Source organism: Schizosaccharomyces pombe (genome assembly GCF_000002945.2).
Source record: "Schizosaccharomyces pombe strain 972h- genome assembly, chromosome: II".
In the NCBI taxonomy this organism is placed as follows: Eukaryota; Fungi; Ascomycota; class Schizosaccharomycetes; order Schizosaccharomycetales; family Schizosaccharomycetaceae; genus Schizosaccharomyces; species Schizosaccharomyces pombe.
In genome coordinates, this window is record NC_003423.3 from 2,703,099 (window position 1) to 2,723,101 (window position 20,003).

Genomic DNA, 20,003 nt, shown 5'->3' on the forward strand with positions numbered 1-20,003 from the left:
TGGTTTTTATGTATTTACTAGTAAATCTATAATAATCATTAACTTTAATAACTTTCTTCAACTGATCAATTTCCCAACCAAAATGCTTTGTTATTTGTTCTTTAAGCTTGCTATGTTCTTTAGCTGCGTGTCTATCATCTCTTCTTGTTTGGCTTGGCACGTGCCATTTTACCATTTCTTGCTTCCTCCTACCTTTTAGGCCTTAATATTAACCCCCTGGGTCATCTTTTGGCATATAGGGTAAAGGGGCCAAACTCACTATCCAAGATAAGTCTAAGTATGCAACTGTTAACATTTCAGTTAAGCACGTTGTCTCCTATAAGCAAGTATAACGTAGTTTAAAAAGAACGTTAAGTTAATTAGTCTGCACATAATACAAACATGGGATAGTGAGACAATATCGTCTGTTAGAGTAAATTTTCCTTTCTTGAAAGATTTTCCATTTTTGTGCATGAAAAGGCGTAATTTAAGATCATGCGATGGGTAGTACAGGTCAAATTGATAAACCGACTTTTACCAGTTTGTGCTATCAGATCTCACACTGTGCTCTCCTTCCGTCGCATTATTTTGTTATTTTTTGAGCTGAGTATTCCCGTAATCCAAGGACAAGCGTCAGGGTGTGTACGATAGTTGATCTGTTTAATAAAGAAACATATTATTAGAAAAATTAGGAATCATCAGGAAATCAACAAGTTCCAAAATGGGTCTTTGCTCCCCAAGTGTTCCCTTATACACTCGATCAAGAGATGAAAGTATCGGGTCAGTACCCGTGCTTCTTTGGCTTGGGCTTACTAAGTAGCTATAGTAAAACCTGGTGACATTTCTGTTTTTGTTACACACTGTCAGTTTTATCCTATAACCCTATACTACACTGTACCCCCGCCGTGTGATCGGCGCACAGTCACGAAAATTGCAGTCATAGTTACAGTTGGAAAAAATAGTGCATGGGCCACAAAAAGTAAGTTAAGTATTAGAAGAACAATAAGAATAGTATAGACTCTTCATGAATACAATGTTCTCTATGCAATAGACATATTATTTCATTTCGTAGGTAAAATAACATTTGACGTATGTAAGGTTAGCGTGCTCAATAAAGTAACTAGCTATCAGATAAAAATTTCGTCTGATAATTTTTATCCTTGACATCAGTCTATGTGCGAGGCACAAGACACAGGCAGTTGCGAAGTCGGATTAATTCAAACATATAGGGTTAGTGGCATTTCAAGTTGTAGTGTGAGGTACAAATGCTACTAGGTGATACTTCCGATATATTGAATGGAAACGTGGGGTCAACCAAATCTCCTCAAGTGGTTGCCTTCATGAACGAACGACAAGCGGAAGAACGGGGAAAAATGGGATGATCGCTTCCACTTTTCATCAAAGATTCGACGTTATAACGTTACTTCAGGAGCTTAGCAGCTTGTGAAAACTGGACAGACCCACTGTATGATCGTGTCAATGTTCTTGGCTGAACAAAAATTACGCAATTTTTCCATCAATAAAGACAGTCCCGTACAAGGAAGAATATTTAAATATGAGACGCTGCCGACCATCAGATAATTCTTATTTTTCACTCTATTCTTACTTAGTTAAGTTGCCTTCACCTCCATCTTATCTGAGTGAAGTTAAGTAAACTCAGCAAACATAAGTGGATTGAACATCCAAGGCAAAGTCTAATAGCTTTCATCGAAAGAAAAGTGAAAAGAGAAGAACAGAATTTAAATAGACTTCAACCTATTCTGAATCTTTGTTTTCCTTTCCTTCCTTCTTTCCTTGGATCAGCATTCTGTGATTTGGTGCTTGAATCCTTTGATTAAATTTCAAAAAAATATCCTCCACCAAAAAAAAAGTAGTTTACCAACAATTATTTTAACTTTACGTTTTAGCGGAAAATAAGCGGCGTGCCCACATTGATCGTATCTGGATACTTATCAGATCATCAGATATCGACTAAATTTTATTTTCAAAAGATTTTCATTATATTTCCGCTGACATTGTCGCAAGTGTGTGCCATTTCTCTTTGATATATCGGTCTGCCTTTGTTAACTTTGCTTTATAAAAGCGTGCGAGTGTATACTATTTTCTTCCTCCCCCTTGTCCACTCTCATTATTGAAGAGAAAATTGTTAAGAAATTGAAGTATCAGTCATTGTTCAATACTGCTGTGTCTTCTATTTTGAACCTTTTTAATTTCGAGCGTCTTTTCTTTTCGTTTTTCTGTTTGTTTCGTCCTTTGTTTTTGGTTGCCCTTTTGTTAAAGATAACCGATCCATACTAATCATCATCTTAATTCTCTTTGGTTTCTTTTAAAATTTCCATTGTAACATCCCTGGCTGATCTAGAAAAGAAATCAATACTATTCCCTCCTAATCCTTTTTTAATTTAGCTATTTTAAATTTCTGCATTTCTATATTGTTTTCCCAAGATGCGTCTGAAATCATTCTCCACAACTCTCGATACATTGCGAAGAAGATTTAACGATTCTAGTAGCGAAGAGGATAAATTGGAAAAAAACATTCAGGATGAAACTTCCATAAAGGAAGTTTCATTGCAAGATGCAAAGCAATCCGATGAAAAGGGTGTTGAGGAAAAGGTTTTTAATGACGAGAGCTTTTCTATCGATGTCGCCCCTAAACCCGAAGATGAACTTTCTGGCATTGTCAAAGCTAGATACCTTACCGAACATTCCTCTAGGATCTCTTTTTACATATGCTATTTTTCAATTTTTTTGCTTTTCTTCGCCATTAGTTTCCAAGCAGAATGTTATTATTCATTAACTGCTTATGCTACTTCTGCTTTTGCAGGTCATTCATTGCTTTCCACCATTGCAGTTGCAAACAATATTATTTCTGCTGCCATTAAACCCCCTCTTGCTCGTCTCTCAGATGTCTTTGGACGTCTGGAAGCTTTTCTCTTCTCTCTTTTACTTTACCTAGTCGGTCTCATTTTAATGGCCGCTTCCACGAATGTTCAAACATATGCTGGTGGTAGTGTTTTGTATAATGCTGGATACACTGGCGTTGAGTTGATTATGACAATCTTTATGGCGGATACCTCTTCTATGGCTAACCGCTCTCTTGTTTTAGGCATTTCTTACCTGCCATTCGTCGTAACAATTTGGATCGGCCCCAGAGTTGCGCAGGAATTTTATATGCATTCTACATGGCGCTGGGGTATTGCTGTATGGACCATTCTTATTCCTGCTTGCTCTATTCCTTTCCTTGCCGTTTATTCATATTATCAATTCCGAGCTTGGCGGGAGGGTGCTTTGAAGGGAACGCTTACAATTAACCCTGTTGAATTGTTCAAAAAACTCGACATTATTGGTTTAATTTTGATGACTGCGGGCCTTGCCCTTGTCCTGCTTTCCATCAGTTTGGCTAGTTATGATACTGGAAAATGGAGTGATGCTAAATTCATCGTTATGATTATTATTGGTGGTTTATGTCTTATTGCTTTTGTTTTATATGAAATATTTGTTGCCAGTTTCCCTGCATTGCCATTCCGTCTTATGCGTGAGCCTACTATTGGAGCTTGCTGTGCTATGTCTTTTCTGTTCTACATCACCTTTTACTGTTGGGATAACTACTATTATAGTTTCTTGCAAGTCGTTCATTACACATCTATTACTGCTGCTGGATACATATCATACACCTACTCATTCACTTCTTGTGCAACCGGATTCTTTTTGGGAATTCTCATTCGTCTTACTAAGAGATACAAATGGTACTTTGTTGCTTCAATTCCTGTTTACATTCTTGGCCAAGGTTTAATGATTCGATACAGAGGCGAGCAATATAATTGGGGTTATCAAATTATGCCTCAAATTATCGTTGGTATTGGTGGTGGTGTTATTGCAAATCTACTTACTGTCGCTGTTCAAACTGTTGTCAGCACTGAGAATTTTGCTATTGTCACAGCCCTTGTTAGTACCGTTACACCCATCGGTGGTGCTGTTGGAAGTGCTATATCGGGTGCAATCTGGAACAGCGTGATGCCCAAGCGTTTAGAAAAGAATCTACCAAGCGACTTGAAAGACCAAGCATATACCATTTTTGAGAGTTTAACCGTCCAATTAAGTTATACTAGAGGCACTGACGCTAGAAATGCCATCATTCTTTCTTATAGTGAAGTCCAAAAGATTTTGACGAGTGTCGCAACTGGTTTTGCTGGTGCCATGATATTTCCGGTTTGGTTCGTCGCTAATCCCAGACTTTCAACAGTCAAAACCCACATTTTTGATTCGAAGGAAAGCAAAGTTTAAAAATCATATGGGAGATAATAAAAATCGTAATTCGCATTTCGGCAGATATTTATGTTTAGTTTCTTCAAATTTTCAACGCTTAACATCTGTCTCGAATGCTCAACGCATTTTTGTTAAAGGATGCGATTAGTCGATGCTATTTTTTCACCGCCTTTCACGAAGTTCGTGCGGTTCTGTTAATTTCTAATTGGTATTGCCAACTGGGTAGGTAATTTCTTTGGTATTTATTTGTTAATTTTAGTTTGACATCTATAAAACACCTAATAAAATCGTTAAGTTTATTTAAATTGGTTTAGTTTTTAACACAGCAATGTTCGTAAATAATAAGTAGAAAAATTCTCTTTTTTACCGTGTTTTCATTTAACATATACATCTCTTACTAATACTTTTTTTTAAGCAATGTATAATGGACATGATAAGTGTCCCCTTGAAATGGCTTAGCGTTGGCATTGTGTTCATTAGAAACTAACTTATAGCATTGTATATCTCGCTATTTTAAAATCTTATTTAGCAAATAAAGCTATATTTTTATGATAAAATGTATCTACCTAGTCCGTCAACATAAAGTACCCCTTCTATCGGTTGAGGTTGTCTGTCGACTGCACAATACGAGGATTAAACCAGGTTTACACCGCAAAGACTCGTACCTTGAAAGTTATATAATGGTTCTTTACTTTCCCTTTTAAATAGTAATTCATTTAATAATACTTATAAATGGATTATCCATCATTTCATGAAGACCCTACAAAGGACGAATCTACCGTCGCTGAACAGCGAAAAGGCCAAAGCAATGAAGAAAAGCCGTTGATTGATTTAAATGACAGTTTGGATGAACAAAGGAATGCTTATAATGAACATTGCAAGAATCATGATCAGCAACCAAGTCAGCAAGTCAGAAATATGGAAGACGAGGCTAATCAATATGAACAAACTGACAGCAGCAGTGATCAAGAAGTTATGAATGAAAAACAATCATTAGATAAAGAAAATAGAAATGATAACATACCTCATGAAAATAATCCCGGGCAGCAAGAAATTAATGAACCTATTTTTGATTTTCATATGTTTTTAGAACAATTGCGTTCCAGTTCTGCGGAACCAGTTGCCAAGTACTTGAAAAGTTTTCTTTCAGAATTCACGAAAAGACGATGGACTGTTAATTACCAGGTCAAATTGATTCGTGACTTTTTAAAGTTTATAAATGAAAAAATCGAACAATATGAACCATGGGCTTCTGGTTCCCAGGCTGAAATTGATAATGCTAAAGAGGGGATGGAGAAGTTAGTTTTAAACAGATTATACACAAGTTTATTTTCTCCTGAAATTGCAAAGTCTGGCATACCTTTGAGCAGTGAACATTCGGATGATGTTGAGGAAGACCGAGTTTTGTCTGAGAAAATGGAACTATTTCAATGGATTACAGAGGAGAACTTAGATATAAAAAAGCAAAAATCTAGCTCAAAATTCTTTAAGCTTGCTGCTGATGAATTAAGAAGAATAAATGATTACCACGCTCCCCGGGACAAGATTATCTGTCTTTTGAACTGTTGCAAGGTTATTTTTAGCTACCTAAGAAACGTTGTTAAAGAGGAGTCAGCGGATATGTTTGTTCCCATTTTGATTTTTGTAGTCCTTCAAGCAAGGCCGGCCCACTTAGTATCTAATATTCAATACATACAAAGGTTTCGTTCTCCCGAAAAACTCACGGGAGAAGTTATGTACTATTTATCTACTCTAATGGGAGCTATGTCCTTCATCGAAACACTGGATTGTAGTTCTCTAACTATAACGGAAGAAGAGTTTAATGCACAAATAGAGAAGTCGATCAAGAAGATGGAAGAGAGAAAGTTGAGCGAAAAGTCTGAATCAAAAACGGCCGTAAACGAGAATGCAACCTACAAGGATCCGGTTCTTTCTCGAGGACTTTCATCATCCATAGATGTATCGACTGGTGTTGCATTGGTAAATTTACCAGAAGAGCTTGAAAATATGAAATACTTGCAAATAGACACTCCTGAAAGCAAAGAATATCCTCGTAGCACAAGGCCGAGAGCTCTTCTCATAGTGGCTCTTTCACAACTGATTCTGGAAAAAGATCACGCAGAAACTCAAACAAGTATGTTGGTTCTAGCGATCGACCTCCCTATCGAGTATCTCGTGCATATTCCTCGTCTGCTACCCATTCTCCCATCGTTCATGAAGAGCAGCCAGTGGATGATGGATTACAACAAAATGATGACCTGCGAGAGGCAACAACAGCGTCTCTTGAGACAGCTGAAGCTGAAAGGCTACAAGCTCGGGAAAAGGCTGAAGCAATTACGGCTTTAAGAGCTATGTTTCCAGCGTTTGACAGTGAAGTGATTGAAGTTGTGTTAAATGCGCAACAAGGAAGGCTTAGTTCATCTATTGATTCCCTTTTGGAGATGAGTTAACATTTGTAGTTTTATGAAATACTCAAGTATAATTTATTATTATTATTATTATTTTTAAATACAAACTTCTAACTTTTTACGACCTGATGTTCTACCGGTTCCAGGAGTCATCTTTGCTGCTTTAGAACCAAACTGAATAGCCCTCTTTTTTTCTTGACTAGCTAAGGGACAACCTAATCGACGTCCTAATTCACGTAAAATTAGTTTGTCACCTCCAACTAAATCTAGACGCATTTTATCAGTAGTTTTCATTTTGCTAAACAAAGCCATCAGACGCTCATCGAGAAAAGGATAACGCACCTCTTTCCCTTGATTAGACATTACCCTGTCATCTCTGCCCAAGTTACGATGTGGAATACGATCAATGTCCAATTGCAGTTCTTCTTCAAGACCGGCCATACCTTTCCGTTCAAACGCTCGTAGGTGCCGCATATAACCACCGAGCTGCTCATCAGCCCCCAGGCCACTGATGAGGACTTTAGCTTTTATAGTATAGGAAGGTAATTGATGTTTCAGTTTGATATCATCCACGTTTTGTAAAAGTACACCACGCCCTTGTGAAGCAAAATAAAAAGCTAATCCAATAGAAAGATCCATAACTGAATCGTTCGGATAGATAAGTGTTTTGACTATTTCCTGTGCTTCACATACTTCTGTATAAGGAACGTTTATAGCAACAAAATTCCATTTTCGAGCAGGGCAAACTGAAATAAGCTCCTGCCAGCCTTGTAATCCAGTTTGTCTATCAGGACATACGTCGTATGCATCAAAATTGTCAGGAAGAAGTCCCGTCTCTCTGTCACGGTATGTCTCTGTAAATCTTGGGTTTTCAAAAGCCACATTAATTAAATCGATGGACTCGTTATTGGGAACTATGTCGTGCATTAGCCGTGCTAATACACCGCAATCCACTCCCCCAGAGTAAAGAACGCAAACTCGGCTATAATGACTACAGTCAAGGTTTGAAGAGCACAGTTTGGGGATTGTTAAAACTCTATCTTGAAGCGCTTTGATAAGATATGTATGCAATGTGTCCACAGTGTCTGAAGAGATTGAGCCCATGAGAAAGGACTCATCCACAGGAGGAAGAGGGTTTGTTTTTTCCAGTTGCATTAATGATTTAGAGAAGTTAATTTTTGGGATCAAGTCCACCTGCACACTATGAAACCCAGGCTCAACTTCTCGGAAATCACTAGAATTTCCTACACTTGAGAGAACGAAATTACTATCTCGTAAACTATACAAAAGGGATCTTCTTCCTAAGCGATCTCTTCCCCACCACAATGTGTTTGTACGAACTTGGTAGTAAACAAAAGCAAAAGGTCCTTGAATACTTCCCAAAATTTTTTCAATGTCGCCCGGGTTATTGTTTAAAAGTTCAAAAAGTTTTGCACCGTCGTTTTCATTACGATTGAGCGTAAATTTGTGATGATCGCTATGGTTTATTTGCCAAATTTCTCCATTCCAACACAAAACGTTTCCAAAACTGTCAACATGAGGTTGAGGCGTTAAATGATCAGAAGGGCCACGTAAATGCAAAACGCTTGACTCAAAGTGCAAATTCCAAGGTCCGCTATTCAATTTATGCTTACCAAAAAAATCAGGTCCTCTAGCCCGAATCCTTTTTCGTAAAGCTGAAAAAGATGGACTTTCAAGAAGATTATCTCTGTCTTCCGCTAAGGCGAAAAGAATTCCGCACATAAACTATTCTCAAACACTTTTGCTTCTAACAAATCTACAGTCAAAAAAGTGTTTTTTCCTTTAACGACGTTTGTGTGGTACAGTGTGATCGTAATTTTATATACAATATCATTTTGCGACACATTGCAACGCTTATAAGTAACTACACACTGAACAGACTCACGGGTCTACATATTTTTTCTTATACAATTATACTTACAACTGGTAAAGAATTTTCTTAGGTCAATCTGTAGCTTGAAAGCCAAAATTAGGTTTCTATTTATGAAACAATAAGCGAAATGCTGTATGCCTGACAAAGCATAATGGGGTAGTTAATGACATTTAAAGAGCTGTAACAATACAGTAAGCATTAATAACGCGCTCCACAATAATCTACTGCCAAAGTATAAAAAAAATAAATTATAAAAAGATATTGTACCATATTATGAAATCGCAACATATAAAATTGTCCAACAAATAACATTGATTTCGTTTGGAACATTTTCTGCATAGGAATGGCTTAATTCACTTTAATTACTAATATATTCGCATTTTTTTACTTTCTGCTGGTATACAAACATTGAATACGTACTCTCTAAGTATTCGTTAAAGGTACAATGTTACCTATTATGAGGCTGGTTTCTATAACAACGAATGTTTGTTTATATTTTGGAATATACACTTAAACAAAGCCAACACTTATTAGCTAAAACACTTTGGATAAAGCAAATATTACTGCTTTCTAAATAATAACTACTTGCTTACAATTGCATTTTTTTAATACAGCTAGTTTTTTTGGGGGACTCCGCTCTTTGAGATATATATCCTTACGTTGGCAACAATTTTCTATAAGTTAATCCCAGCTTGATTTTTGTTTTTCCTTCCTTATCCTTCTCTTCCTATTTTTTATCTTGTTTTTAAGTGTTGCGGCTAGATTTATACCCTGCGAGCTTGGCTATCCTGATTTCTTAAGGTTGTCAACGATCCTGAATTCTTTCCGTTGATTAGTGTCCTGATAGTTGAGAAGCATATCAGCAAATGCATTCACCAATTCCAGAATTACCAAGGTAATCTATTGTCTTATTGTTATTACCCAATTAGGTATCTAACTTCGTTTTTGTAGATTTGAACGTCGATTGACTGGTCCTCGTGCTGCTCCTTCTTCGCCGGTCTCTACTAATGGCTCCCCGCTAAACAATTTAGTTCGTTCTCGGTTATCTGATGGAGCACTTAACTTTACTGGAGGTCGAATAGCTACACCATTACCGCAACCAAGTTTGAAGACTCCTGAATCTCCTTTGTCCAAGAGGAATCCAACAATAAAACAAAATCGTGTACGTTTTGATCTGCCTGATGACGAGCTCTCTCGTTCTAATGTTTCGTCGCCGGAAAAAACACTACTAACCTCTGCTTCTACTTCTACTTTCGATAGCTTAAAAAAGGAGCTTTTACCTGAATTGCCATCTCTTGCATACAGTGACGACGATGAGTTTCCTAGTTCGCCGGAGGAATTGAATTCACATGTTAATTATCCAGACGTACGAAATGTTTACGATTGTCATACCGGTTTACAGCCGCTTGTTGATCATGATTGCATTGAAGACAGACAAAAAACCTTCGCATCCAAACAACTTCCTACTCTTCCTTTACAGAAATCCAGTAAACTTTCCAATCGTAGACCCGCTTTGCATTCTTTTCATTCTGCTCCTGCTAATAGCTTATATCCTTTGCCCACCCCCACTTCACAATTGCCTAGCAACTTGTCCTCAAATAATTTATTTCAATCAGATTCACTTAAGCCTTCAATGGTATCTTCTCATACATCTACAAAACCAGTTCTTTATAGAGGCAATTCTGAAAAATCCTGTCATAGTTGCGGCGGTTCTTTACGCGCTGGCAGAATAATTAGTGCTTCAGGAAAGAAATTACACCCTCAATGCTTCAAATGCGATACTTGTTCCCAGAACTTAGAGCACGTTGGATTTTATTACCGCGAGGGAAAATTTTATTGTCATCTAGACTATCATGAACAGTTCAGTCCTCGCTGTAAGCACTGCAAAACCCCAATTGAAGACCAAGCGGTCCATATCAACAATGATTGGTTTCATGAAAATCATCATTTTTGCGCTGGTTGCTCTGAAGTTTTTAATGTAAATATACCCTGTATTTACCGTGACGACCTATACTGGTGTCAGACTTGTTATGATAATAAGTATGCTGTTAAGTGCAAGAAATGCCGTAAACCCATTTTGGGGATCAGTGTAAAAGGGTCTGATGGTGAATATCATAGCCAATGTTGGACCTGCGGAGCTTGTAATGCCCTACTTGGAGATGAGGGTTATTTTATGATAGAAAATACCCCTATTTGCCGTCCTTGCAAGGCGATATCAGTCAAGTTTAATTTGGATTAACTCAGACTTACTCATCACTTTCTTTTTCTTTTTTTTTTGTTATTTTTTCACTTCTTTCATCGATTTTAGCTTTATAAGGAAAGCTGTCTTGGAAATCTTGGAGATTTTAAATCATTTCATTTAATCCACAAAGTCCAGCATGTTTACTTGCATTTAAACTTGCTGTATTTTTATAATTAAGCAATTAATGATTAGGTAACTATAGATATATAAAAAGCACTATTGAATTTCAACGGTTACGATTTTTGATATCACGTAATACTTAAATACTTTAGATAACTTACCAAAAAATAAAAAATAAAAACATATTCAGTTTGCACAAATGCATTTTAAACTTTCGAAAACCCCTATATTCCTATTAAATATCCAAAATCAAGTACGAAAACAATCTTTTCGACTTGTTAGCAAAACTATAATACAGCATTGAAAAAGTATCTTTTGCAGTAAACACTACCAAACATTATTTTTAAAAGTAGAGTTTTTCTAAATTTTAAAGCAAGTGAAGAAAACAAAAATATTTAAGACGTTTCAAACCTTTTTCAAGTCCACATCCGAATTTCTCCACCAGCACCTGCACTGAATAACCAGGCTTCTTTTGGATGCCAGCATGTGGATAAAACACCGACATTATCAACCACTTTATGATTCCGCAAAATCTTAAGAGGAACAATCAAGGGATTAGCCAGAAGGTCACTGTAAACACGACCGTGGAACACTTGAACATCACCATCATCAGAGCCAGAGCAAAATAGTGGAAGGGAAGGATGATATGAGACATCGCGAAGAGCACGTGAATGATATCGAAGATTTTTATATGGTTTAGAAGAAAAGTCTAAGTCGAACCAACATAGCCTTTTATCATAGGAACCTATTATGACATGGTCCCCACTCGAATGGACACTTAAACTCGAAACCCATTTGACACCAGTTAACAAGGTCTTTACAAGCTCTTGCTTAACAAGATTGTATATGCGGACATATCGTTGAGTAGCAACCAGAAGATAAGGCATAGTAGGGTGAAACGTAACAGCTTGCACAGAACCTTTAGACTTAGAAAATGGCGATTGACTTGCACCTCTTGACAACTGATGAATAAGAACCGCCTGGCTAGAAGAAGTAGGAGAAGAAGTAGCTAGGTAATCACCGCGACGATGCCAAGACAAGGACTTAATGCTACTGGGAGTAGAAACAGTAGCATGGACTATACCACCATGTAATTGTAAAGATTGTTTGGCTCCTCTTCTCCATATTGCACTAGATTCTTGGTAAGGAGCAGAAGTAAACAATTCTTTAGAAGCTTCAATCTGCTCGTCAGAAAAGATCGGGGGTGTGATGAAATAGACTGTTTCATCAACAGCAACAGCAAGCACTGGACTATCTGAAAGAGGTCCCCAAGCAAGTGATTGAATTATAGAGCTCTTTGTAGAGTGACTTAAAGATTCATTAACCGCATCCTCATCGCTATCAATATTATGTGCATTACCAAAACTGTCCAAGCTGCATTTCCAAACACAACGACCAGTCATTACTTCCCAAATACGTAAAACTCCATCATCACCTCCACTTGCAAGCCAATTTCCGCTAACATGGACCGAAAGACAACGAACACGACCTTTATGACCGATGAAAACATTGGTGCAGCGTGTCGGAAATGGACGAAGCTCAGAGGGGGTAGGAAGTTTAGGAAGTAACGATTCTGGATCAATATTAAGTTTGGTACGTCTAACACGGGGAGCTAAATAAAGATCCAAGCAACGTTCAAACTTCTCCTTTATAAGGTTTGAGTAAGCAGGAACAACACGTAAGGATTTATATTTCTTAGGAAAGTCCGAAGACTGTTTTAAGTATTCTTCAGGAGGGTTATAGCTTTCCTCGTGTGATGGAGGAGGAAGCTTAGGTGCAGGTGCATAGTCCAACTTTCTCTGGTTAACAGTTGCTTGATCATCATCCGCCCAAAGATCATGATCTGCATAATTGCTTTGACTTTCGCGTTCACGTTCAGCACGCTGTTCAGAAGTGAGAATTCTTCCTTTACGGATAGCATAAGCAAGCTGTAAAATACGCTTTTGTTCATGCTTAGAGGGAGCAAATCGACGTTTGGGCTCAGGAGCGCTTGAAAGAGGAGTTTCCCGTACGGTGTTTGTAAAAAAATCATCATAATCAGGATATGGATCAAAGTTTTCGTCAGGAATCTCGGATTGAGCAAGTCGCTTTAGCAAACCGAGCTCTTCCGTAGTCAAGTTAACCGGCTTTCCCGTCATAGGATCAACTATTCCAGTCCATCCTTTGTCCTTATCAATGCTAGCAATTAAAGAATCCAAAGCAGCAGGTGTCGCAGGTCGGGTAATCTTTTTTCCATCTATATCATAATTTATATACAAATTCTCATCATAAGGAGATTCATATAGTCCAGGAGCGACATCTTCTGTAGAGGAATCGGAAGAATAACCAGCATCGATTTCCTCAAATTCTTCTTCATCATCAGCATCCTCAAAATCATCCGGGGATAACTCTGGAGTAGAACGTCCACTTTCAGAAGAATATTCCCCTTCTTCTTCCTCGGATAACTCGGCCGTCAAAGATGGAATTTCCTCATCAACATCTTTTTTAAAACTTGGTTCATGTGAAGAACTCTCAGTCTCAACCTCATTTGGCACATTTGAAACTCCTTTAGACTTTTCTTTTTCCTTATCCTTCTCTACGCCAACGTTGGAATTGGCTCTTTTGGACCTGGACCTCTTCCTATTCATGCCAGTCTCCATCTTGGAAAAAGACAAGGTAGTTTAGTTCCTGTTCAAAGTTTCTTTTTGCTTTTTCTGCAAAGTAGAGTACGCTTCCGTTAACATGTATAAGGATTTGCAACGAAATGATAATATACCGAGTGTCATTAAATAATATAGAGTGTTGAAGATTTCTTCTCGTTAATTTCGAAAAAGTCTAAAGTACATGTTCTTAGGAAAAAAGAAATTGTCGTTGTACCATGAACTCAAATAGCACATTATTTGTGCGAAATCTTGCCTTCCAGACAAAGCAAGATGATTTAACAAACTTCTTTTCCGATGTCGGACCTATCAAGCATGCAGTAGTGGTTACTAATCCGGAAACAGGTGAAAATCGAGGATATGGATTTGTAACATTTTCAATGCTTGAAGATGCTCAAAGAGCAGCTAAGGAGTTGAAAAATAAAAAATTACATGGAAGAATTCTTCGATTGGATTTCGCTACTCCCCGTAAACGATCGGAGGTAGACACAGACCAGAATAAGGCTGTTAAGAAGACAATTAGGCAGGATAATCGACCTCGTCTAATTATCCGAAATCTTCCTTGGTCAATTAAAAAGCCACAACATTTGGAGCCTCATTTTTCAAAGTTTGGTAAAGTTCGTGAAATTAAAATCCCTACAAAGGGTGGAGGTCGTATGTGCGGCTTCGCCTTTGTCTGGATGAAAGATCGTAAAGCTGCTGAGGAAGCCATGAATTCTCTAAATGGGACAGAAATTGATGGTCGTCCTATTGCCGTTGACTGGGCAGTTAGTAAAGATGCATTCGAAGCTACTACATTAAAGGATGCATCTTCTGAGGAGGAAAACAAAGAATTTGTATCTGATGAAGGACACTCAATTGTAACTGAAGATGCTTCTGCGGACTCAGAATCTGAGGAGGAAGTGGATGGGCATTCGGAGGGTAAAGAATTGGCGGGGGAAAGTGAAGAAGAGGGTAGCAATGTCGACGATGTAGAGGATTCTGGTGATTCATCTTCTGACAAAAATTCTATAAATCATGAAATTCGGGACAATGAAGGATTGGAGGACACTGTGTTTGTTCGCAACCTTTTGTTTGAGTGTACGGAACAAGAATTGTATAATCACTTTCGTCAATTTGGGCCGCTTGCATACGCTAAGCTAGTTAAGGATCCTGCTACTGATCGTTCATTGGGAAGGGGTTTTATTAAGTTCCGTTATGAAAAGGATTGTCAAAATTGTCTTGAAATGGCTTCTCAGTTACCTACACAAGAGCCTACTGAGGCTGAAAAACGTTTTCTTCCATCAGTTTTAGTAGATGAGGGAATTGATACTGACAGCGTAAGTTCTCGTTTCCTTCTACATGGTCGTTTGTTGAAAGTTACGAGCGCTGTTACACGAAAAGAGGCTTCGGACATTAATCAAAAAAGTTTACAAGAGAGAAAGCAAAAAATGGGGAAAGGTGTTGATAGGCGTCATCTATTTCTTCTCAATGAAGGTAAAATTGCTGCCGATCATCCTTTGTTTAACAGTTTATCTGAGACTGACAAAACGTTAAGAAGTCAGTCTATCGCCCAACGTAAAAAATTATTGGAGAAAAATCCCACCTTACATCTTTCTCTTAATCGTCTCTCTATTCGTAATATTTCTAGACACATTGATCCTAAAATTTTAGCAATGCTGGGTAGACAAGCTATTCGTGGATTTATGGACGACGTTTCGAAAGGATTACGAGCTAACATAACTGAAGAGGAAGAGAATCTTGACAAGGGACACAGACTTAAAAGGGGGAAAAGTGGTGGTGTACTTAAGCAAGCTAAGGTAGAAACTGAGAAGGCTGGTGCTGGAAGATCAAAGGGTTTTGGTTTCATGCAATTTATTTCTCATAAATATGCACTTATGGCTTTACGCTGGCTGAATGGACGGGAAATTACTGTTAAAAAAATAATAGATGCAGAAATTGAGTGGGCGCGAAAGCATAAAATTCCTGAGCCGCAGCTACCAAATATCGATTACAATGATCGTCCTCGTCGTCTAATTGTCGAATTTGCTATTGAAAACATTCAGGTTGTTAAGCGACGTCAAGAAAAGGAAAAGTCGTTTCGGCAAAAAGCAAAACAATTGAAGCAACAAGAAGATGAGGATAATCTGAAAAGGAAGCGTTCTGAATCCGATGTAGAGGATAACGAAGCGAAAGAAAAGCAGGCGAAAGTTGCTCGTATCATCCAAAGAAAAAGGATGAAGAGACGCTCACGAAAAAACTAAGCTACTCATTTTTGTCATTATGAAGACAGATGATCTATATTTTGTGTGGAAAATAGGTTTAAGAAAACTTTAAATGCTTTAATTAATTTCTATTTAGAGGGAATAAAATCAATAATTTGGTTTGGGGGTTAATCATTCAGTTCAAATAGAAAACTGGGAAATTAATTTACGAAACACTATTAGCGAATCCTTTGTATAGATACGGTTAACATAATGTAAAAGAATGAGGCATAGTCAAATAAGTTAATATAAGAAATAAATCAAGTTTGTTTTAAATTTATTGCTTCAGGTCTTTTAATGGTAGAATGGGACATAAAAGGCTGCTGCACTGCTTCTAGAAAACGATTGACCTTGGTAGGACCCCATCCTTCTAACTGTTCTAGTTCATCTCTGGAAGCCACTAAAGCTCTCTCTAAAGAACCAAACTTTGATAAAAGGGACAGGCTATCGCTCTTGTTGATACCGCGAATACTAGTCAAAAAAGATTGCACCTGAGAAAGATAATCAGTTGATGGCTTCTCCATTATAAGTGCAGGTGACATGTTTTCATAAGCCTTATACGTTTCTAGATATCGAGCAGCCTCTTCAGAAGACCAGGCCAAAATAAGTGTATACTGATTCACGATACTAGTTTTGACTAATTCTTGAATTGAAGCCTGGTGATTCTCAACATCAACTAAAATCAGTAAGATTCTTAAATTGTATGATTTCCCGAGTTTAGATATCCGTGAATAAATGTATTCAGGATGCAAGTGATGGTATTTCAAGCTAGCATGATGTAAGTCAGTCCTTCAATAAACGAATTATGCTTTGGGGAATTTAACATACCTTAAGAACAAAGAGCAAATACCTGTTCCCATAACAAAATCGGGAACTATGTCGGTGTATTCCCATGGTACATTTCGAACGTGAGGCTATTGTTTATGAGCAAGCTTTATCCACGAGTAAGAAACTTACCAATAAAGGATTTCCTTTCTATAAGAAGTTAATATAGTCCTTATCAGAATGGTGATAATCCCACTACAGAAAAGAAAAAAGCAAGATTAAAAATGCATTTTCAACCTGCTATAACAAACCATGCGATCTGTCTTCAGCTTCTTACCTGTCGAGGGTTTACCAAAATAGAGTGAGCTGTAACCCTAGACACTTTTTGAGGAGTTGGCTGTTGAGCAAAACCAGCTTTTTTCTCTACTTCTTCTAAGGCGCTAACTGCAAGCTGCTCAAATTCCTCATCATCGATATCAGACATTGTCTAAAATATATAAAAAAAAAAAACAGAACTGCTCAAGAGCTTCGCTAATGAATACTGTTTCAATATCTGTTGTACTCAATTGGGAAATTTGGTAGGAGTAAGTTGACCATACCAAGCTTATATTATGTTACTAAAACAGCATGGTTTCTGGCTACTACGTTGTTGAAAACGTTCTATGACTTATTATTTTTTTACTAGTTAGCGGAAAACCGAAGAAATAGCAAACTCCTATAGAATGGGTATATCAACTTACATGTCATTAAGATAAAACATTTACACGGCGTCCCAATGTCTTGTAATAGACTTAACTGATTCTTACTTTCTATACCGATTTACATATACAAACTAAATTTCGTTGAATAAATGGACATACAATACAAATGACGATTAAAGATATTGTAAACAAATTCATTAATTTTCAAATTGTAGCACTACTTGAGCTTTATCGTCTAAGATGTTAGTAAATTAAGGAACAAAATTTGAAGCAAAAAAATTTTTGAGGAAAAAATCAGAATTAAAAATTGGGTTTCTCTTCGTTTGCTGGGGTCTTAATCCCGCTCAGTAACACGGACCAATTTTGGTCATCATAGCTTCCAAAAACCGTTTTTTGACATACCTATCACTATAAGTAAAATGAGGACTCTCTATGATTTTTATGCCTCGCTTTAAAAATGTATATGACAAATAATCTTACTTCCAAAAATGCGGCATCTTCAGTAGAGAGATAACGCTTTTCGATATAAGGAAAGGCCAACTTCATCGTAGTAGCACCAGCTTTTTATAGTAAAAAATTTTAAGGTCGAGATCATGTACCAGAAAAGAATGGAAAAATAAAAAAATAGGATATAAAAATTAGATTACTCTTGGGACATTACATATAAAGAACAAAGCATAAAATAGATACCAAGTCTGGTCGATAAAGAACGCAAGGATTTCTTTGGACGGAGACCTATATGTCTTGTAAATGAGTGCTTTAATAGCATCCAAGGTGTCATTTGTTTTTGCCTTTAAACTAAACCAAAATGTCGCTTCGACAGAGTGTGAAATTCTGTCAAAGGTATTTACGAGAGCCACAACTTCTTCTGGTCTTAAGTCACTTAATTGAGTTTCAGGCTCCAAAAGTAATTTAAGGGCCGTGCCATAACCTGTGATTTGAACTTTTCCCCAAAGTCTACATTTGTCGCAGCCAACACAATCCATTATGCGAGAAATATCACGGAAATGTTTGCGAAAGCTATCCTTAAATCTCTTAGCCTCTTCATCGGCAAAGAACTGCTCGCGATTTATAACATGACGATCCTGGTAAGCGTGATAAACCAACTGTTCAAATGCTGTGTGAGTACGCCAATCAACATCTTTATCAGTAGGACAAAAGGTAAAAGAACTGTCGCTAGTAATGTTTTTCATTTGGGTTGCAATTTGAACAAGCGCTTGATGTAACAACGCGTAATTGAAAAAAATATTTTCAATGCGATCGGGAAAACTGCCAACCTTGGCGCGCCACCAATCCAAATTTTGGGTCCAACGTTGCTCTTCGACATCATAATAATTTTGACAAACATGAGTTGATATGCTAGCATGAAATCCTGAAATTATTCTGTTAAACATACGCTTTTCTAGGCAAGCAACAGATGGAGATAAAGAAGTGTCATCATGGTTCTCCGTGAACAAGTTCAAAGGTATTTGATTTGGTCTAAAAAGAGCATTACTTTTAGGTTGTTCAGATGGATTATCGTCGTCGTCAACCACAAAACAGTTTTGCTCGTAAATGCTTCGCCAAATCGCAGCTGAATGATCACCAGCATATCCAGTAAATCTTTCTGGGTTTTGCACAAGGGATACATACACGTATTCATCGGGAGAAGTGGAATTATCAAGGTAGCAGTAATCCAAGTCAGGATTATATTTCCAATTGCATTTTGTATCATTTTTCTTAGAATGGGGTTCAAAATCACTGAGCTTTTTCCATACTTTGGGTATTTCAATCTCATTCAATGATTTAACTGCGCAACCTTGGTTACTACACATTGCGTTGTCATTTTCCCATAAAGGGCAGCTTGATCTATAGAGATTTACTCTGTAGTATGAAAAGTAATCACTACGCTCAGTTAAGACAGGTACTAATGAGCGAACTTTGGATTGCATTTGATAAATGCCTGTAGAACTAGTGTCTGTTTGAGAGATTATTATCTCCGGAAGCAACAAAAAATTCCAAATGGCATTCCAAATAGAAATGAGCTTTGTAATTCCAATCATTGCAATATTTTTCTCTGTCACTAAATTATTTTTTAAAAGAAATTCTGGTTATATTTTATTTTTTTAACGATTTTGTATTGAATTCTAAGGATTTGTGTAGTACTCGTACTACCGCGAGTATTGGAGAAGGACAAAGAAGGAATTGATAAATATACTGCGACCTCATATCCTTAAATTGTGCTTAGCTAATGCAATAGAGTATGTTTTACTTTAAAGCTTTTTATGTTTTTCTAGAAAATTAAGCACGGAAACTCGTCAATACTTCCTTATGCTTATCAACGCTATATATTTTAGAATTTGTGCAATACGAATAATAGTTGAAAATATTCTTGAAAAATATACATCGCCACCGGCATATGCAATATATTTTAAGGCGCTCTGCTAAACTAGTATTTCTAAAGCAAAAGCAAATTTTTATCACACATGTGCTGAATTTATTATTATACCTGAATTAGATATTTGAGTTTGAGAGCTGTAAATTCCGGTCGTAAACACTGAACATAAACCAGGTAGAAAATTCATCATCAATTGGAACGATTCTTTGATGTTACATTTACAAGCATCGAAAAATTATTATCAAACATGTTAGCTAACTCCACTATTATATATCGAAGAGAGTTTTTGAAAGAAAAATAAGCAGTTTACTAGTAATTACGCATAACTTGCTTCTTAACCACTACAATTTCAGACAATTGCACATAAGA

General features: G+C 37.1%; 8 protein-coding genes, 10 long non-coding RNA genes and 1 other non-coding gene across 19 annotated transcripts; 9 read left to right on the forward strand and 10 right to left on the reverse strand.

Moving 5' to 3' along the window:
• Nucleotides 1–22: 22 nt before the first annotated feature.
• On the reverse strand, nt 23–1,815 carry SPOM_SPNCRNA.5780. Its single transcript, NR_195131.1, has one exon. It is a non-coding gene; the product is annotated as a non-coding RNA (long non-coding RNA).
• On the forward strand, nt 1,274–1,484 carry SPOM_SPNCRNA.5781. Its single transcript, NR_195132.1, has one exon. It is a non-coding gene; the product is annotated as a non-coding RNA (long non-coding RNA).
• str1 (siderophore-Fe(3+) transporter Str1) lies at nt 1,559–4,550 on the forward strand. Its single transcript, NM_001022026.3, has one exon. It carries the CDS (start codon nt 2,425–2,427, stop codon nt 4,261–4,263), a length of 1,839 nt encoding a protein of 612 aa, NP_596109.1. The 5' UTR covers nt 1,559–2,424; the 3' UTR covers nt 4,264–4,550.
• SPOM_SPNCRNA.5782 lies at nt 2,045–2,364 on the reverse strand. Its single transcript, NR_195133.1, has one exon. It is a non-coding gene; the product is annotated as a non-coding RNA (long non-coding RNA).
• SPOM_SPNCRNA.5783 lies at nt 3,657–5,247 on the reverse strand. Its single transcript, NR_195134.1, has one exon. It is a non-coding gene; the product is annotated as a non-coding RNA (long non-coding RNA).
• On the forward strand, nt 4,858–8,727 carry vps901 (putative guanyl-nucleotide exchange factor Vps901). Its single transcript, NM_001022027.3, is given in 2 exon segments — nt 4,858–6,316; nt 6,316–8,727. Coding segments are annotated over 2 exon segments (1,719 nt in total). The 5' UTR covers nt 4,858–4,977; the 3' UTR covers nt 6,696–8,727.
• SPOM_SPNCRNA.5784 lies at nt 5,994–6,226 on the reverse strand. Its single transcript, NR_195135.1, has one exon. It is a non-coding gene; the product is annotated as a non-coding RNA (long non-coding RNA).
• On the reverse strand, nt 6,686–8,464 carry asn2 (asparagine synthase). Its single transcript, NM_001022028.3, has one exon. The coding sequence runs from the start codon at nt 8,394–8,396 to the stop codon at nt 6,750–6,752; it is 1,647 nt and encodes a 548-aa protein (NP_596111.1). The 5' UTR covers nt 8,397–8,464; the 3' UTR covers nt 6,686–6,749.
• Nucleotides 8,728–9,069: 342 nt separating the features above from the next.
• Nucleotides 9,070–11,109, forward strand: pxl1 (paxillin-like protein Pxl1). Its single transcript, NM_001022029.3, has 2 exons — nt 9,070–9,442; nt 9,499–11,109. The coding sequence occupies exons 1-2, from the start codon at nt 9,414–9,416 to the stop codon at nt 10,784–10,786; spliced, it is 1,317 nt and encodes a 438-aa protein (NP_596112.1). The 5' UTR covers nt 9,070–9,413; the 3' UTR covers nt 10,787–11,109.
• Nucleotides 11,110–11,150: 41 nt separating this feature from the next.
• On the reverse strand, nt 11,151–13,561 carry erb1 (WD repeat/BOP1NT protein). Its single transcript, NM_001022030.3, has one exon. It carries the CDS (start codon nt 13,546–13,548, stop codon nt 11,326–11,328), a length of 2,223 nt encoding a protein of 740 aa, NP_596113.2. The 5' UTR covers nt 13,549–13,561; the 3' UTR covers nt 11,151–11,325.
• SPOM_SPNCRNA.5785 lies at nt 11,407–11,901 on the forward strand. The gene has a single exon (NR_195136.1). It is a non-coding gene; the product is annotated as a non-coding RNA (long non-coding RNA).
• On the forward strand, nt 13,283–13,684 carry SPOM_SPNCRNA.5786. Its single transcript, NR_195137.1, has one exon. It is a non-coding gene; the product is annotated as a non-coding RNA (long non-coding RNA).
• A 71-nt stretch (nt 13,685–13,755) lies between these two features.
• Nucleotides 13,756–16,022, forward strand: nop4 (RNA-binding protein). Its single transcript, NM_001022031.3, has one exon. The coding sequence runs from the start codon at nt 13,767–13,769 to the stop codon at nt 15,789–15,791; it is 2,025 nt and encodes a 674-aa protein (NP_596114.1). The 5' UTR covers nt 13,756–13,766; the 3' UTR covers nt 15,792–16,022.
• SPOM_SPNCRNA.5787 lies at nt 13,797–15,701 on the reverse strand. Its single transcript, NR_195138.1, has one exon. It is a non-coding gene; the product is annotated as a non-coding RNA (long non-coding RNA).
• swi10 (DNA repair endonuclease non-catalytic (ERCC1) subunit Swi10) lies at nt 15,869–17,134 on the reverse strand. Its single transcript, NM_001022032.3, has 4 exons — nt 16,894–17,134; nt 16,749–16,766; nt 16,620–16,705; nt 15,869–16,559 (listed from the first exon to the last, which is right to left on the reverse strand). The coding sequence occupies exons 1-4, from the start codon at nt 17,038–17,040 to the stop codon at nt 16,052–16,054; spliced, it is 759 nt and encodes a 252-aa protein (NP_596115.1). The 5' UTR covers nt 17,041–17,134; the 3' UTR covers nt 15,869–16,051.
• On the forward strand, nt 16,618–17,524 carry SPOM_SPNCRNA.1545. Its single transcript, NR_150434.1, has one exon. It is a non-coding gene; the product is annotated as a non-coding RNA (long non-coding RNA).
• ero11 (ER oxidoreductin Ero1a) lies at nt 17,442–19,421 on the reverse strand. Its single transcript, NM_001355784.2, has 2 exons — nt 17,660–19,421; nt 17,442–17,492 (listed from the first exon to the last, which is right to left on the reverse strand). Exon 1 carries the CDS (start codon nt 19,297–19,299, stop codon nt 17,896–17,898), a length of 1,404 nt encoding a protein of 467 aa, NP_001342754.1. The 5' UTR covers nt 19,300–19,421; the 3' UTR covers nt 17,442–17,492; nt 17,660–17,895.
• On the reverse strand, nt 17,550–17,635 carry snoU18. Its single transcript, NR_197133.1, has one exon. It is a non-coding gene; the product is annotated as a small nucleolar RNA U18 (small nucleolar RNA).
• SPOM_SPNCRNA.5788 lies at nt 17,761–19,931 on the forward strand. The gene has a single exon (NR_195139.1). It is a non-coding gene; the product is annotated as a non-coding RNA (long non-coding RNA).
• The last annotated feature ends 72 nt before the right edge of the window (nt 19,932–20,003 follow it).

Excerpts from the sequence above, each read along its gene's own strand:
- ero11 (NM_001355784.2), bottom strand. The coding sequence starts at position 19,299 with ATGATTGGAATTACAAAGCTCATTTCTATTTGGAATGCCATTTGGAAT.
- str1 (NM_001022026.3), top strand. The coding sequence starts at position 2,425 with ATGCGTCTGAAATCATTCTCCACAACTCTCGATACATTGCGAAGAAGA.
- erb1 (NM_001022030.3), bottom strand. The coding sequence starts at position 13,548 with ATGGAGACTGGCATGAATAGGAAGAGGTCCAGGTCCAAAAGAGCCAAT.
- asn2 (NM_001022028.3), bottom strand. The coding sequence starts at position 8,396 with ATGTGCGGAATTCTTTTCGCCTTAGCGGAAGACAGAGATAATCTTCTT.
- pxl1 (NM_001022029.3), top strand. The coding sequence starts at position 9,414 with ATGCATTCACCAATTCCAGAATTACCAAG. Across the intron at positions 9,443-9,498 it reads CCAATTCCAGAATTACCAAG|ATTTGAACGTCGATTGACTG; the intron begins GTAATCTATTGT and ends TCGTTTTTGTAG.
- swi10 (NM_001022032.3), bottom strand. The coding sequence starts at position 17,040 with ATGTCTGATATCGATGATGAGGAATTTGAGCAGCTTGCAGTTAGCGCC. Across the intron at positions 16,560-16,619 it reads ATTTGCTCTTTGTTCTTAAG|CTTGAAATACCATCACTTGC; the intron begins GTATGTTAAATT and ends ACATCATGCTAG.
- nop4 (NM_001022031.3), top strand. The coding sequence starts at position 13,767 with ATGAACTCAAATAGCACATTATTTGTGCGAAATCTTGCCTTCCAGACA.